This window comes from Pelobates fuscus, chromosome 8, assembly GCF_036172605.1.
Source record: "Pelobates fuscus isolate aPelFus1 chromosome 8, aPelFus1.pri, whole genome shotgun sequence".
NCBI lineage: Eukaryota > Metazoa > Chordata > Amphibia > Anura > Pelobatidae > Pelobates > Pelobates fuscus.
Window position 1 is genome coordinate 1,622,959 of NC_086324.1, and position 20,318 is coordinate 1,643,276.

The 20,318-nt window shown below is 42.1% G+C and overlaps 1 protein-coding gene across 1 annotated transcript in view; it reads left to right on the forward strand.

The window, feature by feature from the left end:
- Positions 1-19,454, forward strand: part of DPP10 (dipeptidyl peptidase like 10) — a 349,421-nt gene extending 329,967 nt beyond the window's left edge. Inside the window, exons 20-26 of the mRNA XM_063429143.1 lie at positions 367-561; positions 8,738-8,792; positions 9,009-9,108; positions 9,495-9,553; positions 9,631-9,703; positions 12,722-12,795; positions 18,882-19,454. Of these exons, the coding sequence (XP_063285213.1) occupies positions 367-561; positions 8,738-8,792; positions 9,009-9,108; positions 9,495-9,553; positions 9,631-9,703; positions 12,722-12,795; positions 18,882-19,019 (694 nt within the window). The 3' untranslated portion in view covers positions 19,020-19,454. The remainder of the gene's footprint in view (positions 1-366; positions 562-8,737; positions 8,793-9,008; positions 9,109-9,494; positions 9,554-9,630; positions 9,704-12,721; positions 12,796-18,881) is intronic.
- Positions 19,455-20,318: the final 864 nt, after the last annotated feature.

The window sequence follows — 20,318 nt, forward strand, 5'->3', positions numbered from 1 at the left end:
GTTTTTGGCTGATTTGCATATGATCGGGGTCTCCGTAAATTAAATGCGTAATCCTCTCATAGATGATTTACTACCCTCTACATTTTTACCTCCATAGAATATCACCCATCACAATTCCTGCCTCCCTAAAATATCTGTGTACCCTGGACATTCCCTCCTCCAAAGACTCTATAACCCCACTAGTTCCACACTCGCCTGTACTCCCAGATATTCTTCAATCACAGACATTCCCTGTCCCAGATGCCAGGTTGTGTGAATCTTTGTGAAGATTAGAGAATAGACCCAATGTGTTCTACACACACATTTCATTGCTCGGCTGAATGGGTTTGAGGTCTCAGTCTTGCCCTGTTTTTTTTTTTTCTGTAGAGATGAAGCCCCTGGCAGCCAACTGGTGACAGACAAGTTCCATATAGACTGGGACTCCGTGCTTATTAATTCAGATAACGTTATCATTGCTCGATTTGATGGACGAGGCAGCGGATTTCAAGGACTGAAAATCTTACAGGAGGTCCATCGTGGAATTGGATCTGTAGAAGTAAAGGATCACATAGCTGCTGTAGAGTGAGATTTACAAAGATTTCTGTTTGTTTTTTTGTTTTTTGGTGTATAATGTAATATTTTCATTCCCTGTGTACCTGAATCTCTCCCTTCTTCCATTGTCTATTCCATTAAATCTCTCCCTTTAGTCTATTGTCTCTCCTCTATCTTCTTTCGTCTCACTCCAACACTTCGTTCCCTCGTTTCTCACAAGTGCTTTATCCATGATGGGTGAATGCTCTGGGAAAATGAATTATTAGAGGCTTCGTTTATATAAAGTTTCCATTCAAGCTTCAGTAATGTGTTAAAATGATGACATACCGCCATATTAAATCCACACAACCTGGACCTTCAGAGAGAAACTTGACTTCAAGACAGAGAGCACTTATAAATATTAGTGAAACTATGAGAAAGTGCTACGTGTACCAAGTGGAACTGACTGAGAGAGGGAGGGAGTGCACACTCTGCCACGTGAAAATGACTGCAAGAGGGAGTGCACACTCTGCCACGTAGAACTGATTGAGAGAGGGAGAGAGTGCACACTCTGCCACGTAGAACTGACTGACTGAGAGAGGGAGAGAGTGCACACTCTGCCATGCGGAACTGACTGAGAGAGGGAGTGCACACTCTGCCACGTGAAAATTACTGAGAGGGAGTGCACACTCTGCCACGTAGAACTGACTGAGAGAGGGAGTGCACACTCTGCCACGTGAAAATTACTGAGAGGGAGTGCACACTCTGCCACGTAGAACTGACTGAGAGAGGGAGTGCACAGTCTGCCACGTGAAAATGACTGCAAGAGGGAGTGCACACTCTGCCACGTAGAACTGACTGACTGAGAGAGGGAGAGAGTGCACACTCTGCCATGCGGAACTGACTGAGAGAGGGAGTGCACACTCTGCCACGTGAAAATTACTGAGAGGGAGTGCACACTCTGCCACATGAAAATGACTGCAAGAGGGAGTGCACACTCTGCCACGTAGAACTGACAGAGAGGGAGGGAGTGCACACTCTGCCACGTGGAACTGACTGAGAGAGGGTGGGAGTGCACACTCTGCCACGTGGAACTGACTGAGAGGGAGTGCACACTCTGCCACGTGAAAATGACTGCAAGAGGGAGTGCACACTCTGCCACGTAGAAATGACTGAGAGAGGGAGGGAGTGCACACTCTGCTACGTGAAAATGACTGCGAGAGGGAGGGAGTGCACACTCTGCCACGTGAAAATGACTGCAAGAGGGAGTGCACACTCTGCCACGTGAAAATGACTGCAAGAGGGAGTGCACACTCTGCCACGTAGAACTAACTGACTGAGAGAGGGAGAGAGTGCACACTCTGCCACGTGGAACTGACTGAGAGAGAGTGGGAGTGCACACTCTGCCATGTGGAACTGACTGAGAGAGGGAGGGAGTGCACACTCTGCCACGTGGAAATGACTGAGAAAGGGAGAGAGTGCACACTCTGCCACGTGGAAATGATTGAAAGCGGGAGTGCACACTCTGCCACGCGGAACTGACTGAGAGAGGGAGTGCACACTCTGCCACGTGAAAATGACTGCAAGAGGGAGTGCACACTCTGCCACGTAGAACTGACAGAGAGGGAGGGAGTGCACACTCTGCCACGTAGAACTGACAGAGAGGGAGGGAGTGCACACTCTGCCACGTAGAACTGACAGAGAGGGAGGGAGTGCACACTCTGCCACGTAGAACTGACTGAGAGGGAGTGCACACTCTGCCACGTGGAACTGACTGAGAGGGAGTGCACACTCTGCCACGTGGAACTGACTGAGAGAGGGTGGGAGTGCACACTCTGCCACGTGGAACTGACTGAGAGAGGGAGGGAGTGCACACTCTGCCATGTGGAACTGACTGAGAGAGGGAGAGAGTGTGCACTCTGCCACGTGGAAATGACTGAGAGAGGGAGAGAGGGCCCACTCTGCCACGTGGAACTGACTGAGAGAGAGGGAGTACACACTCTGCCGCGCGGAACTGACTAAGAGAGGGAGTATACACTCTGCCATGTGGAACTGATTGAGAGAGAGAGAGTGCACACTCTGCCACGTAGAACTGACTGAGAGGGAGTGCACACTCTGCCACGTAGAACTGACTGAAAAAGGGAGGTAGTTCACACTCTGCCACATGGAATGAACTGAGTGAGGGAGTGATCGCTGATAGATACACCGCGTTATACCGCTGATAGATACACCGCGTTATACCGCTGATAGATACACCGCGTTATACCGCTGATAGATACACCGCGTTATACCGCTGATAGATACACCGCGGTATATCGCTGATAGATACACTGCGGTATATCGCTGATAGATACACTGCGGTATATCGCTGATAGATACACTGCGGTATATCGCTGATAGATACACTGCGGTATATCGCTGATAGATACACTGCGGTATATCGCTGATAGATACACTGCGGTATATCGCTGATAGATACACTGCGGTATATCGCTGATAGATACACTGCGGTATATCGCTGATAGATACACTGCGGTATATCGCTGATAGATACATTGCGGTATATCGCTGATAGATACACTGCGGTATATCGTTGATAGATACACTGCGTTATATCGCTGATAGATACACTGCGGTATATCGCTGATAGATACACTGCGGTATATCGCTGATAGATACACTGCGGTATATCGCTGATAGATACACTGCGGTATATCGCTGATAGATACACTGCGTTATATCGCTGATAGATACATTGCGTTATACCGCTGATAGATACACTGCGTTATATCGCTGATAGATACACTGCGTTATATCGCTGATAGATACACTGCGTTATACCGCTGATAGATACACTGCGTTATACCGCTGATAGATACACTGCGTTATATCGCTGATAGATACACTGCGTTATATCGCTGATAGATACACTGCGTTATACCGCTGATAGATACACTGCGTTATACCGCTGATAGATACACTGCGTTATATCGCTGATAGATACATTGCGTTATACCGCTGATAGATACACTGCGTTATATCGCTGATAGATACACTGCGTTATATCGCTGATAGATACACTGCGTTATATCGCTGATAGATACACTGCGTTATACCGCTGATAGATACACTGCGTTATACCGCTGATAGATACACTGCGTTATATCGCTGATAGATACACTGCGTTATATCGCTGATAGATACACTGCGTTATACCGCTGATAGATACACTGCGTTATACCGCTGATAGATACACTGCGTTATATCGCTGATAGATACATTGTGTTATATCGCTGATAGATACACTGCGGTATATCGCTGATAGATACACTGCGTTATATCGCTGATAGATACACTGCGTTATATCGCTGATAGATACATTGCGTTATACCGCTGATAGATACACTGCGTTATATCGCTGATAGATACACTGCGTTATATCGCTGATAGATACACTGCGTTATACCGCTGATAGATACACTGCGTTATATCGCTGATAGATACATTGTGTTATATCGCTGATAGATACACTGCGGTATATCGCTGATAGATACACTGCGTTATATCGCTGATAGATACACTGCGTTATATCGCTGATAGATACATTGCGTTATACCGCTGATAGATACACTGCGGTATATCGCTGATAGATACACTGCGTTATATCGCTGATAGATACACTGCGTTATATCGCTGATAGATACATTGCGTTATACCGCTGATAGATACACTGTTATATCGCTGATAGATACACTGCGTTATATCGCTGATAGATACACTGCGTTATATCGCTGATAGATACATTGCGTTATACCGCTGATAGATACACTGTTATATCGCTGATAGATACACTGCGTTATATCGCTGATAGATACATTGTGTTATATCGCTGATAGATACATTGTGTTATATCGCTGATAGATACACTGCGTTATATCGCTGATAGATACATTGTGTTATATCGCTGATAGATACACTGCGTTATATCGCTGATAGATACATTGTGATATATCGCTGATAGATACATTGTGTTATATTGCTGATAGACACACTGCGTTATATCGCTGATAGATACATTGCGTTATACCGCTGATAGATACACTGTTATATCGCTGATAGATACACTGCGTTATATCGCTGATAGATACATTGTGTTATATCGCTGATAGATACACTGCGTTATATCGCTGATACACTGCGTTATATCGCTGATAGATACACTGCGTTATATCGCTGATAGATACACTGCGTTATATCGCTGATAGATACACTGTTATATCGCTGATAGATACACTGCGTTATATCGCTGATAGATACACTGCGTTATATCGCTGATACACTGCGTTATATCGCTGATAGATACACTGCGTTATATCGCTGATAGATACACTGCGTTATATCGCTGATAGATACACTGTTATATCGCTGATAGATACACTGCGTTATATCGCTGATAGATACACTGCGTTATATCGCTGATAGATACACTGTTATATCGCTGATAGATACACTGCGTTATATCGCTGATAGATACACTGTTATATCGCTGATAGATACACTGCGTTATATCGCTGATAGATACATTGTGTTATATTGCTGATAGATACACTGCGTTATATCGCTGATAGATACACTGCGTTATACCGCTGATAGATACACTGCGTTATATCGCTGATAGATACACTGCGTTATACCGCTGATAGATACACTGCGTTATATCGCTGATAGATACATTGTGTTATATCGCTGATAGATACACTGCGGTATATCGCTGATAGATACACTGCGTTATATCGCTGATAGATACACTGCGTTATATCGCTGATAGATACATTGCGTTATACCGCTGATAGATACACTGCGGTATATCGCTGATAGATACACTGCGTTATATCGCTGATAGATACACTGCGTTATATCGCTGATAGATACATTGCGTTATACCGCTGATAGATACACTGTTATATCGCTGATAGATACACTGCGTTATATCGCTGATAGATACACTGCGTTATATCGCTGATAGATACATTGCGTTATACCGCTGATAGATACACTGTTATATCGCTGATAGATACACTGCGTTATATCGCTGATAGATACATTGTGTTATATCGCTGATAGATACATTGTGTTATATCGCTGATAGATACACTGCGTTATATCGCTGATAGATACATTGTGTTATATCGCTGATAGATACACTGCGTTATATCGCTGATAGATACATTGTGATATATCGCTGATAGATACATTGTGTTATATTGCTGATAGACACACTGCGTTATATCGCTGATAGATACATTGCGTTATACCGCTGATAGATACACTGTTATATCGCTGATAGATACACTGCGTTATATCGCTGATAGATACATTGTGTTATATCGCTGATAGATACACTGTGTTATATCGCTGATACACTGCGTTATATCGCTGATAGATACACTGCGTTATATCGCTGATAGATACACTGCGTTATATCGCTGATAGATACACTGTTATATCGCTGATAGATACACTGCGTTATATCGCTGATAGATACACTGCGTTATATCGCTGATAGATACACTGTTATATCGCTGATAGATACACTGCGTTATATCGCTGATAGATACACTGTTATATCGCTGATAGATACACTGCGTTATATCGCTGATAGATACATTGTGTTATATTGCTGATAGATACACTGCGTTATATCGCTGATAGATACACTGCGTTATATCGCTGATAGATACACTGCGTTATATCGCTGATAGATACACTGCGTTATATCGCTGATAGATACACTGCGTTATATCGCTGATAGATACATTGTGATATATCGCTGATAGATACATTGTGTTATATTGCTGATAGATACATTGTGTTATATTGCTGATAGATACACTGCGGTATATCGCTGATAGATACACTGCGTTATATCGCTGATAGATACACTGCGTTATATCGCTGATAGATACACTGCGGTATATCGCTGATAGATACATTGTGTTATATTGCTGATAGATACACTGCGTTATATCGCTGATAGATACACTGCGGTATATCGCTGATAGATACACTGCGGTATATCGCTGATAGATACACTGCGGTATATCGCTGATAGATACACTGCGGTATATCGCTGATAGATACACTGCGGTATATCGCTGATAGATACACTGCGGTATATCGCTGATAGATACACTGCGGTATATCGCTGATAGATACACTGCGGTATATCGCTGATAGATACACTGCGGTATATCGCTGATAGATACACTGCGGTATATCGCTGATAGATACACTGCGGTATATCGCTGATAGATACACTGCGGTATATCGCTGATAGATACACTGCGGTATATCGCTGATAGATACACTGCGGTATATCGCTGATAGATACATTGTGTTATATCGCTGATAGATACACTGCGTTATATCGCTGATAGATACACTGCGTTATATCGCTGATAGATACACTGTGTTATATCGCTGATAGATACACTGCGTTATATCGCTGATAGATACACTGCGTTATATCGCTGATAGATACACTGCGTTATACCGCTGATAGATACACTGCGTTATACCGCTGATAGATACACTGCGTTATATCGCTGATAGATACACTGCGGTATATCGCTGATAGATACACTGCGGTATATCGCTGATAGATACACTGCGGTATATCGCTGATAGATACACTGCGGTATATCGCTGATAGATACACTGCGGTATATCGCTGATAGATACACTGCGGTATATCGCTGATAGATACACTGCGGTATATCGCTGATAGATACATTGTGTTATATCGCTGATAGATACACTGCGTTATATCGCTGATAGATACACTGCGTTATATCGCTGATAGATACATTGTGTTATATCGCTGATAGATACACTGTTATATCGCTGATAGATACACTGCGTTATATCGCTGATAGATACACTGCGTTATATCGCTGATAGATACATTGTGTTATATCGCTGATAGATACACTGTTATATCGCTGATAGATACACTGCGTTATATCGCTGATAGATACACTGCGGTATATCGCTGATAGATACACTGCGGTATATCGCTGATAGATACACTGCGGTATATCGCTGATAGATACACTGCGGTATATCGCTGATAGATACATTGTGTTATATCGCTGATAGATACACTGCGTTATATCGCTGATAGATACACTGTGTTATATCGCTGATAGATACACTGTTATATCGCTGATAGATACACTGCGGTATACCGCTGATAGATACACTGCGGTATATCGCTGATAGATACACTGCGGTATATCGCTGATAGATACACTGCGTTATATCGCTGATAGATACACTGCGGTATATCGCTGATAGATACACTGCGGTATATCGCTGATAGATACATTGTGTTATATCGCTGATAGATACACTGCGTTATATCGCTGATAGATACACTGCGTTATATCGCTGATAGATACATTGTGTTATATCGCTGATAGATACACTGTTATATTGCTGATAGATACACTGCGGTATATCGCTGATAGATACACTGTGTTATATCGCTGATACACTGCGTTATATCGCTGATAGATACATTGTGTTATATCGCTGATAGATACATTGTGTTATATCGCTGATAGATACACTGCGTTATATTGCTGATAGATACACTGCGGTATATCGCTGATAGATACACTGCGGTATATCGCTGATAGATACACTGCGGTATATCGCTGATAGATACACTGCGGTATATCGCTGATAGATACACTGCGTTATATCGCTGATAGATACACTGTGTTATATCGCTGATAGATACACTGCGGTATATCGCTGATAGATACACTGTGTTATATCGCTGATAGATACACTGTTATATCGCTGATAGATACACTGCGTTATACCGCTGATAGATACATTGTGTTATATCGCTGATAGATACACTGCGTTATATCGCTGATAGATACACTGTTATATCGCTGATAGATACACTGCGTTATATCGCTGATAGATACATTGTGTTATATCGCTGATAGATACATTGTGTTATATCGCTGATAGATACACTGCGTTATATCGCTGATAGATACATTGTGTTATATTGCTGATAGACACACTGCGTTATATCGCTGATAGATACACTGCGTTATATTGCTGATAGATACACTGAGTGATATATGTTCCCTACATTCGCTGTAGAATGTCTTCGTCCAGTACTAAGTGTTTCCCTCTTGTCCCACAGATGGTTATTGAGAGAACCGTTTATTGATCCCAACAGAATCAGCATCTATGGAAAGGTAATCCATAGATTATGGGCAAAATATTACTTAGAGTGGGGTGCACACAAAGCCCTGTATTATTGCAGGTCGCTGGCCTGGGAGAAAGATAGGGAACATGAGTGGGTCTAAGTGGGTGAAATGTAATTTTGCTTTGTTTGGTAAGGTTGGGTGGGAGGGGTAACTTTCTTACCTTTTTTTATTAAATAACAATGTGATTAAATTGTCGCCACCCAGGGCTACGGAGGGTACATCGCTTCAATGATTATTAAAGCCAGTGAGAGGCTGTTTAAATGTGGGGCCTTGTTTGCACCGATCACAGATATGAAGCTGTATGGTGAGTATGATCTGTTTGTCCGCTATAGTCAGTTTGAGAACTAGTAGACTGTAAGCTCTGGTGGTTTGTATGACAGGCCGTAGCCGTCATTGCCAATATGACGCATCCAGAACTCAGAATCTACAGGTATGGGTATGTCCTGATGGGCAAGGTGGGTTTTCTTCCTGGTGAGTTGTAAGTAACAGGGTATCTGATGTTTGGTATGGTTGGCTACTGCTGTTGAAGTGTAGGTAAGTGATGATTGACATGGTGGATTACTACTGGCTACTGGTTACTGGTTGGCATGTTGGGTATCTGCTGAAAGGCATCATGGGTATTCCTGTATAGTGTATCACTCAATATATCTGAGAAAGATATCTAACAACTGTATCTCTGCCTCAATGCAGCATCTGCATTTTCTGAGCGTTACCTTGGGATGCCATCGAAAGAAGAGAACACATATCAGGTAAACCCGTGTCTAATTAGATACATGTCGTAATGTGGAGATCGAGACATTTAAAGCTTATCCTGTGTTTTCTCCAGGCTTCCAGCGTCTTACACAACATTCACGGCTTTAAACTGAAGAATTTGCTACTGATTCACGGAACAGCAGATGGTGAGGAAACCAGGAAGAAACAATTGGATCTCTGAGAATATCTGTCTTTAGATCAGGAAATGGCTGACATCTAGATGATATAGCTACATTGTATGCTGGGTTATAAAAGGCACACATCCATCATATTCAATGTAACCACTTATCTCTGGGGTTTATAGCAACACTTCCACCACCATTACAATTTACACTAATTTAAGTGGTTATGGTCGCAACATCTTGCCTCCCAGATTCCTTCCGCTCTGTGCTGTGTGATGAAGCATTAGCTGAGAGCGCCAGAAGGCAGGCCAACAGCGACTTGTATTATGCAATTATTACTTATATTATTATTAAAACACCTTAGTCCATGAGGTAGTATACAGATACCAAAATCATGTTAGCTCCTGAGGATGGAGTTCAATCATGTGCATAATATATATAAAGACAATGTTACTGAGCAGCCTGTACCCCTGGCTGGGTACCTCCGCCAAGGACCACTTCCTAGCTGGAACCGGGGACAAACCTCAGCACTCTTGCCCTCAGTCGCCGTGGCTTGACTGGGGTCCTGGAACCGCTCCCTCCTGGAGCCGAATGGGGAATTAGCTCAAGACACCCCCAGGCACTGGACGACACTCAGTCCTGGGAGCTCTAGTCCTTACAAGGACTTTCCCCGTTGAATCCCTTGCAAGCTGGAACAGCAAACACAGGAGCAAATCTTCTTTCCCTCCAATAACAGGACGACACACAGTTTTGGAGTGTAAGCTGGAATAGGCTTTTAATGGAGGCACACTGGCCTTTTATGCAAGTTTCCAAGCAAGGGGTACGCCCACATGGACCTTGTTGGGGACAGGGACACAAACTTCCAAACCAATAACAAAAAAGCATTTACAATGTAAGGCACTCCCACTTAAGGCCAACAGTCCCTCTCCTCTGCTTTGGAGATAATTGGATCAGATACTGCATTAACCCAATTATCTCCAGGCAGAAAAAACACACATTTCTAAAAAGTCCCAAAAGTACCCCAAAACACATGATAGCCCCACAAGCTGGAATACATTTTAATGGTGCCACACTTGGCCTTATATGACAATCCCCATGCAAGGGGTACGCCCACATGGACCTTGTTGGGGACAGGGACACAAACTTAGAAATCAATAATAACAGAGTTTCAATGCATGACACTCCCACATACAATACAATAAACCTTCCCCTTTACTTATGAGATAATTGAGTCAAGCACTATACTAAACTCAATTATCTCCAAACAAAAAAACACATTTTTACAAAACCCCAAAAATACCTTAAAACACATAAAATCCCCATATAGCCCTGATCTGGGTGACCAACATATCCAAAAATCACCCAGATCAGTTCAGGGGTTCAGGAATTTCCTAGAAGTCATTTATTTGACTTACCGCAGGCATGGTCCCATGTCCAAAACAGTTCCAGAGAATCAGGGCTTGCGGTCGGTCTAGTTCGGTAGTATGAAAACAAACAAACTACCGAACAGAGTCAATAGTCTTACCCTGGAGCTTGTTCCCCTCATCCAGACGAATGATCTCACCGAACAGTGCCCTTCTAACTTATATAGAAACGAACGCAGGCGATGATGGAAGTCCAGCGGTGTTCGGGAGTTTCTTGAGCCGATTTTAGTTCCAGGAGATTCATTCCCAAACACCGCTGCCTGCGTTCATCCGAACAAGATGGCCGCCACCTCGTGGTTGTCTATAGGAATTGCGGCCACCCAGATAAACAATTAGAACACTGCGGTGAGAAACGTTCCAAGTTGTTAATTGGTGTTAACAAGCTTCAGGGTGGTCTTGGGTCCATGTGGTTGTTCGGTAAACAAACCATATAATCCCTCCAGGAGCTTGTGCTAAAAAGGGGAGTTTGTCACAGACGCACTGAAATATAACATGTGTCCATATATTTTAACTCTAAATTGTGTAGTGTGTGTATGTAAGGAATACAGTGTGTGTAGGGGATGTAGTGTGTGTGTATGTAGGAAATCCAGTGTGTGTAGGGGATAAAGTGTGTTTGTATGAAGAGAATCCATTGTGTGTACGGGATGTAGTGTGTGTAGGGGATATAGTGTGTGTATGTAGGGAATCCACACACTTGATTCCCCACATACACACACATTATATCCCCTACACACACTGGATTCCCTACATACACACACTACACCCTCTACACACACTGGATTCCCTACATACACACACTACATCCTTTACACTCTCTGCATCCCCTACACACACACACAACATCCCCTACACACACTGGATTCCATACATACACAACACTACGAGTCAGCGATAGTGATAAGGGGTATGACCCAATACCTGTAATACAGAGATAGTGACAAGGACTATGACCCAATACCTGTAATACAGCGATACTGACACAGAGTCCAGATAGTCCTCCCTGTTTCTGTAACTAGCGCTCCACATCTGCCGTCCCAGTCACTCTGAACAGATGTAATGACGTGGCTTGTGAGTTTAAGTATCAGTCTAAGCGAGAATTCAAAGTGAAATTAAAGTAAAAAAGTCAGTTATACCTCTGGTTCGACTACTTTCATCTAACATTTTAAATTCACTTCAAATTCACTGGAGAACCCTATGTATGTTTATATATATATATATATATATATATATATATATATGTGGAACATGGGGGGGTAGTTGCACTCACCTGAACATGCTTAAATGGGGTGCCGCTGGGGGCCATATTATACAATAAACAACACACAAGATCCAGCGCACTCTCCCATATATATATATATATATATATATATATAATGTGTGTGTGTGTATATATATATTGCAAATGGTTAGTGTATATCTCCATTTAAGGGTGAGATAAAATGAATTAGAAGACAGTGTTTTACAATCTTTATGCGTAAGATTAAACTTGATACAACCCAGTCTATTCCCTAAACTTCTTTGTCCATTTTTCGGAGCTCTATTTCGATCAAAAGCCACTGGCTGTGATTCTCGCTGGTGCCTGAAATTCATTTTACTCACAATATGTTTTTTTCTACAGCAAAAGTCCATTTCCAGCATTCGGCCGAATTAATCAAACATTTGATCAAGGTTGGAGTGAACCACACAATGCAGGTAAGGAACATGCAGGTAAATCGGAGATAGTAACCGTGCTCTCGGAATGTGTAAATAGAGTGTGCAGATCCATCTGCAGGGACTGCAGATTGCTGGTTCGTCTGTTTGCCTCTATTCCATTTAATTGCCTGTCCGTATGCCCCTGTTCATGTGTTTCTCTAAGTACCGATTGAAACTACTGAACGGACGGCCAGGAGAGGCCAGGAGAGGAGTGTGCTGCTGGTTAACCTCTTGGCCCCAATTAGAACGTTGTGGTTAACCGAAGACACCTCTATATTCTATTCGTATGGGTGGTTGTCGTTCGTATGCCGACCACGAGGCGGCGGCCATTTTGGAACACGCGAAGGACCAGCGGTATTCGGCGAGGATTCTATGGAACTAAAAATGGACACTTTATCTACCGAACACCGCTGGAAACTACCGACCGCCGTCTATTTCGTCGAGACATACGAACACCGGTCCGTTCGGGAGTTTGTAACATACGCATGGACTTAACCCAGATAGCCATCCCATGGAGTCAATCGTGTACCGAAAGACTTGTGAAAGACTTTGACTCCATGGCGATTAAACTGTGTACATTGGATCTGAGCGCTATTTGGTAGAAATATGCACTCAGATCCAGGCTAGTAGATAGAGATAGTAACCGTGCTCTCGGAATGTGTAAATAGGAGAGATAGTAACCGTGCTCTCGTAATGTGTAAATAGGAGAGATAGTAACCATGCTCTCGCAATGTGTAAATAGGAGCGATAGTAACCGTGCTCTCGGAATGTGTAAATAGGAGAGATAGTAACCGTGCTCTCGCAATGTGTAAATAGGAGCGATAGTAACCGTGCTCTCGCAATGTGTAAATAGGAGAGATAGTAACCGTGCTCTCGCAATGTGTAAATAGGAAAGATAGTAACTGTGCTCTCGGAATGTGTAAATAGGAGAGATAGTAACCGTGCTCTCGCAATGTGTAAATAGGAGCGATAGTAACCGTGCTCTCGCAATGTGTAAATAGGAGAGATAGTAACCGTGCTCTCGCAATGTGTAAATAGGAAAGATAGTAACTGTGCTCTCGGAATGTGTAAATAGGAGAGATAGTAACCGTGCTCTCGCAATGTGTAAATAGGAGCGATAGTAACCGTGCTCTCGCAATGTGTAAATAGGAGAGATAGTAACCGTGCTCTCGCAATGTGTAAATAGGAAAGATAGTAACTGTGCTCTCGCATTGTGTAAATAGGAGAGATAGTAACCGTGCTCTCGGAATGTGTAAATAGGAGCGATAGTAACCGTGCTCTCGCAATGTGTAAATAGGAGCGATAGTAACCGTGCTCTCGCAATGTGTAAATAGGAGAGATAGTAACCGTGCTCTCGCAATGTGTAAATAGGAGCGATAGTAACCGTGCTCTCGCAATGTGTAAATAGGAGAGATAGTGTAACGGACCGTTTCACTTACAAGAGGATAAAACCCAGTTTAGGCGATATCCCCCTTTTCCATAGACCAGCAGCTACAGCAATCACCATTCTCCCGAACTGCAAACTGTACGAATTTTGGAAACTCCCGAACTGGAAACACACGAACCCTGGAATCAGCCGAACAGGAAAAGCATATAATCCGCTTACACTCCTGGCAGTCAGCATACAATCCAATTCCCCCAAAAACGAGATGACACATCGGATTGAGGGTCAAGCAGAATCTGAGGTCCTGGCACACCCAGCCTGGTTTTTATTACGGTTGTGCACATACAGGACACACCCAGGGGGAGGCATAAAATAACCAATCAAGTAACAGTACAACCCACAGTACAACCCCTCCCCTCAGATAAGCAGTTAACATAATTTATTACCACATGTCTCACTTTGTCCACATGTCTCTGTGTCCCCTAGTATCATAGTGACAAGAGAAACACTGAGACATGGGGACACGGAGAAATGAGGACACTGAGACTAGGGGACTGGGCGTCCAATTCTTTGGACAGACATGCCCCCTTTTTTGGGCATGTTCGCCCCTTTTGGCAGGTCTGGTCACGTGATTCGAGACAGTGGCCCACCCTTTTACCCCACCCTTTGACTTCCTGCTTCACTGGACACTGCTGTTAGTGGTTATGGATTTACTTGAACGATGAAAGCATAAATTAGAGAGAGATTAGCATAGAGTATGTGTTTTCTTATAGCTGCATCCTTTGAGTTTCCCTCCAACACCATCTCCATTAGATACATGACGCTTGGGCGGTATGACTGTTTAGTGTTTTTGGTCTATAAGATTCTGTAATTAGGCCCCATCCTAATTGTCAGCATCAGGCCCACTGGGCTCTTAATCTGGCCCTGTTTAAGATGTATGTTTTATTATTTTCTAATAGTACTATTTTTCTTTTTTTTGTTGGGTCCAAGTTGGACCTTTTATTATGACTTATTAAAAGTTACGATTTATTTACGGAATTTGTACCATTCCAGCATTCCATTTCTATATACCTAGCGTTGCATCCTCCATTTTCTTTTCTTTTGTGTTAGCTGTAATCCACAGGGTTTCCAGTCTAATATTAATCACTAGATCTAATAATATAATCTGATATCACTGGATCTAAAATAATCTACTATTATTTAATAATATAATATTATCTAATCAATGAATCTAATAATATAATCTGATGTTATTACTGGATCGAATAATAATAAAATCTGATATAATCACTGGATCTAATAATTGAATCAGATATTATCACCGGATCTAATAATAGAATCGGATAGTATCACCAGATCTAATGATATCATGTTATATAATCACTGAATCTAATAATAGAATCTGTATTACTCACTGGATCAAATAATAGAATATGGTATTATTACTGGATCTGATATTGTTGGATTGTGACAGACCGCCTGGCACCCCAACCGGGTGCCTCTGTCAGTCGATGCTCCTAGTGCTCACCGAGGACTCCAAGCACTCCACCCGACACCATCAGCACTGTAGTCCCCACATCCAGCGTTAAAGCTTGGCTGGGAACTCGCCCATCCTCCACCCACCCTGGACCCAAGACCAGGATCCAGCTTTCAGTGGGTGAACCTCTCCTACTCCATAGAGCGTATCAGGAACAGCTCCTTAAAGAGCTAGTGATTATAATCCCAGGGGAGTATAGTGATATAGCAATCCCCAGGATAGATACAGCCGTTTCCTCCACACATGAGATGAGACTCTATGTTGCGGGTAAGCAGGAACTCAATTTTAATGGTGCCACACTGGCCTTTTATGCAAGTCCCCAAGCAAGGGATACGCCCACATGGAACTTGTTGGGGACAGGGACACAAAGCTTACAAACCAGTCAGAACAGTAATTAAATGTATGGCACTCCCATAACAAACATACAATCCCTCCCCTCTGCTTGGGAGATAATTGAGTCAGATACTGTATTAACCCAATTATCTCCCGGCAGAAAAAAAACAGATTTTACAAAACCCCAAAAGTACCTTAAAACACACAAAATCCCCATTAGCCCTGATCTGGGTGACCAAAAATCACCCAGATCAGTTCAGGGGTTCAGCAATTCTATGGAAGTCCCATTTTGACCGACCGCACTCATGGTTTCATGCCAAAAAACGTTCCAGAGAATCAGGCTGTGCGGCCGGTCTACTTCGAGAATTCGAAATAACGTTAGATTTACTGAACAAAGCCGTTCGTGATATAGTCTGTGTATGTCTCTTGTTCTGGGGCATCTTCTTACCGAATGCCGTTTGACTCCCTTTCGAATAGCTGAACATCCATGGAAGGTAACGTTTTAGCGGTATTCGTGCTGTCGAGTGTCCGATTTGAGTTCCATGCACTCGACGACCAAACACCGCTGGATGCGTTCGACTAAGCAAGATGGCCGCCGTCACATGTTCGAATGTCGAATGGCAGCCACTTTGACTGTTCGGGAGTTCTAAGTACTACTTCAAAAGTTAGAATTTGTTCAAGTTAGAAGTCCAAGAGGCGCAACTAGAGTCTCTAACCCAAAGTTCACCACAGGGGCTATAGTCACAGGGCTGGAGGCTGGCAAACAGGCCCCTCCAAAAAACAGTGGCGTTCTCACTTTCGCCACATGGATCTAATAATAGAATTTTATGTAATCACTGGATCTAATAATATAATGTGATTTTACTGGATCTAATCATATATAATCACTGGACCTAATAATAAAATCTAATATTTCTGGATCTAATAGTAAAATCTGATATTACTGGATTTAATCAAATAATTCTATATAATTACTGGATCTAATGCTATAATCTGATTTTATTACTGGTTCTTATAATAGAATCTGATATAATCACCAGATCTAATAAAACAATCTGCTATTACAGGATCTGATAATAGGATATAACATTATCACTGGATCTAATATTGGATTCTGATATTACAAGATTTAATAATGGTATCTGCTAAAATAACATGATATAACGATAAAATCTGGTATTATAGCTGGATCTAGTAATGGAATCTGTAATCCCTCTCAGTAAAGTAATACTTCCTGATATTATTTTTAAACCTTTGTCCCTCTAATTTAAGACTATGTCCTCTTGTTGTGGTAGTTTTTCTTCTTTTAAATATAGTCTCCTCCTTTACTGTGTTGATTCCCTTTATGTATTTAAATGTTTCTATCATATCCCCCCTGTCTCGTCTTTCCTCCATGCTATACATGTTAAGATCCTTTAACCTTTCCTGGTAAGTTTTATCCTGCAATCCATGAACCAGTTTAGTAGCCCTTCTCTGAACTCTCTCTAAGGTATCAATAACCTTCTGAAGATAGGGTCTCCAGTACTGCGTACAATACTCCAAGTGAGGTCTCACCAGTGTTCTGTACAATGGCATGAGCACTTCCCTCTTTCTACTGCTAATACCTCTCCCTATACAACCAAGCATTCTGCTAGCATTTCCTGCTGCTCTATTACATTGTCTGCCTACCTTTAAGTCATCAGAAATAATCACCCCTAAATCCCTTTCCTCAGATGTTGAGGTTAGGACACAGGTTTGATAGAAAATAGACACCATTCTAGCAGAGGGTCGTAAATATCTTGTGTGAAGATCACAGAGTGAGGGGAGAGAGAGGAAAAAAAACAAGCAAACCGTGCAGAGGATGGTGCTAGAAGGGGAGAGTAAAAAAAAAAGAATTACTCATAAAGAATGCATGAGTTAACATCCTGGAGTTACAGGATATGCATATAAACATAGAATGTGACGGCAGATCAGAACCATTCGGCCCATCTAGTCTGCCCAGTTTTCTAAATACTTTCATTAGTCTCTGGCCTTATCTTATAGTTAGGATAGCCTTATGCCTATCCCACGCATGCTTAAACTCCCACAATGTGCTTTAAACTCTTTTAGGTTATATGCATGAAGGCCTGTATCCAGCATACCCATACAAACACACACACTCGCACACATGTTAGTCCAATAAAAAAGGTATTACAAGATACAAATTTTATCTGTTTTTTACATTTTATAAAAATATTAAAGCGAATGGGACCAAGTACAGATCCCTGAGGTACCCCACTGGTGACAAGCCCAAGCTTTGAATATACTCCATTGACTACAACCCTCTGTTGCCTGTCACTCAGCCACTGCCTTACCCATTCAACAATATTGGAATCCAAACTCAAAGATTGCAGTTTATTGATAAGCCTTCTATGTGCAACAGTGTCAAAAGCCTTACTGAAATCTAGGTAAGCAATGTCTACTGCACCACCCTGATCTATAATTTTAGTTACCCAATCAAAAAAAATCAATAAGATTAGTTTGGCATGATCTCCCTGAAGTAAACCCATGTTGTCTCTGATCTTGAAATCCATGTGATTTTAGATGTTAAAGAATTCTATCCTTTAACATGGTTTCCATCACTTTCCCCACTACTGAAGTAAGGCTTACTGGCCTATAGTTGCACGACTCCTCCCTACTACCTTTCTTGTGAATGGGCAATCGCTGGATATAATTATAGAATCTAGTATAATAACGTCATCTAATAATAGAATATGATATTATTACTTGATCTAATAATATCCAATATTTGTATTTCTTATACTGAAAAGGGAATGATGTATAAATAAGATGTTTTCTGTGATCATCCCCCAGGTGTATCCAGACGAAGGTCACATTATCTCAGCTGAGAAGAGTCGATTCCATCTATACAGCAATCTGGTCCGTTTTTTTGGTGATTGCTCACAAAGTGAAGTGATTGCTATACCACAGGAACTGGAAGAAGATGAGTGAAATAGTGATGAGATATCTGGACTCAGTGATTGTCTCTAAGCAGTACTATTGGAAGGCTTGGGACCAGCAGCACACATCGGATAAGACATCAACCCGAGGACTAAACTTTCTACCTTGTGGAGATGTACAAAGAAACCTAGTTTTCTTAATATTAGTGTACTGCATGTTTCCTTTTCTTTATTCATTAAGAAGACAAACTACAATTTCTATTTCTGTAACACCTTGGAAGGCAATGTCCGGTTTCTGGCCAGAGGGACATTTCCCCCGGTTGCCACCATCATTTTAAACGGAAACAAGTGCAATTTCTTCACTGCCCTTAGTGAGAAACTCCGTTATCAAAGAACTCACTATTTTTATTGTTTCTTTAAAAAAAATAGACAAATCTTGTTCAGTTGGCTGTTTTACATAAATCTTATCGATGAGCGTTTTTTCAAATTTCAGACTCTTGTTAATGTGTATTCTCTTGCCGGATGTTGAGAGCCTCACTATTTTGGTAGTGGATATAACTATATATATGTATGGATGGGTTTAAGGGATATATATATATATATAAATATATATATATATATATTTTCATTATGGGCAGATCACCTTTGACAGAAAATGGCAGATCTTGGGGAAGCCGATTTGAATCCAGTTATTGTTTTACGCCTAGAAGCGGTTGTTGTCATTCTTCATCTGAGAAGCTTGGTTTAGACATTTTTTTTTTCTCTTATTTCTTGACTGGATCCTTTAACCCCTTAAGGACACATGACATGTGTGACACGTCATGATTCCCTTTTATTCCAGAAGTTTGGTCCTTAAGGGGTTAAAGCTGGGTTTTAACTGCCATGTTGATTACCATTTGGTGAATAGAAACACACATTCATGCTTTCCTATAAACACATGCAATTAGCTTCATATGTATTGAATAGGGTTTGGAAATTCCAGTGACCCCAGTTTAGATACTGGGAGACCAGGTCAATTAGACATGATGAATCTTTCTTCATTTTTACATCATACTCCATCCCACCATAATTCTAACAGACCTGACCTCCCTCCAACCATGATTCCGACAGACCTGACCTGCCCCCATGATCCACACAGACCTGAGCTCCCACCATGATTCTACGAGACCTTACCTTCCTCCATAATTCCCACAGTCCTAACCTTCCTCCATGATCCCTACAGACCTGACCTCCCTCCATGATTCCCACAGTCCTGACCTCCACCATGATTCCCCACAGACCTGACCTCCTACCATGATTCCCACAGTCCTGACCACCACCATAATTCCTAACCTCCTATCATGATTCCCCA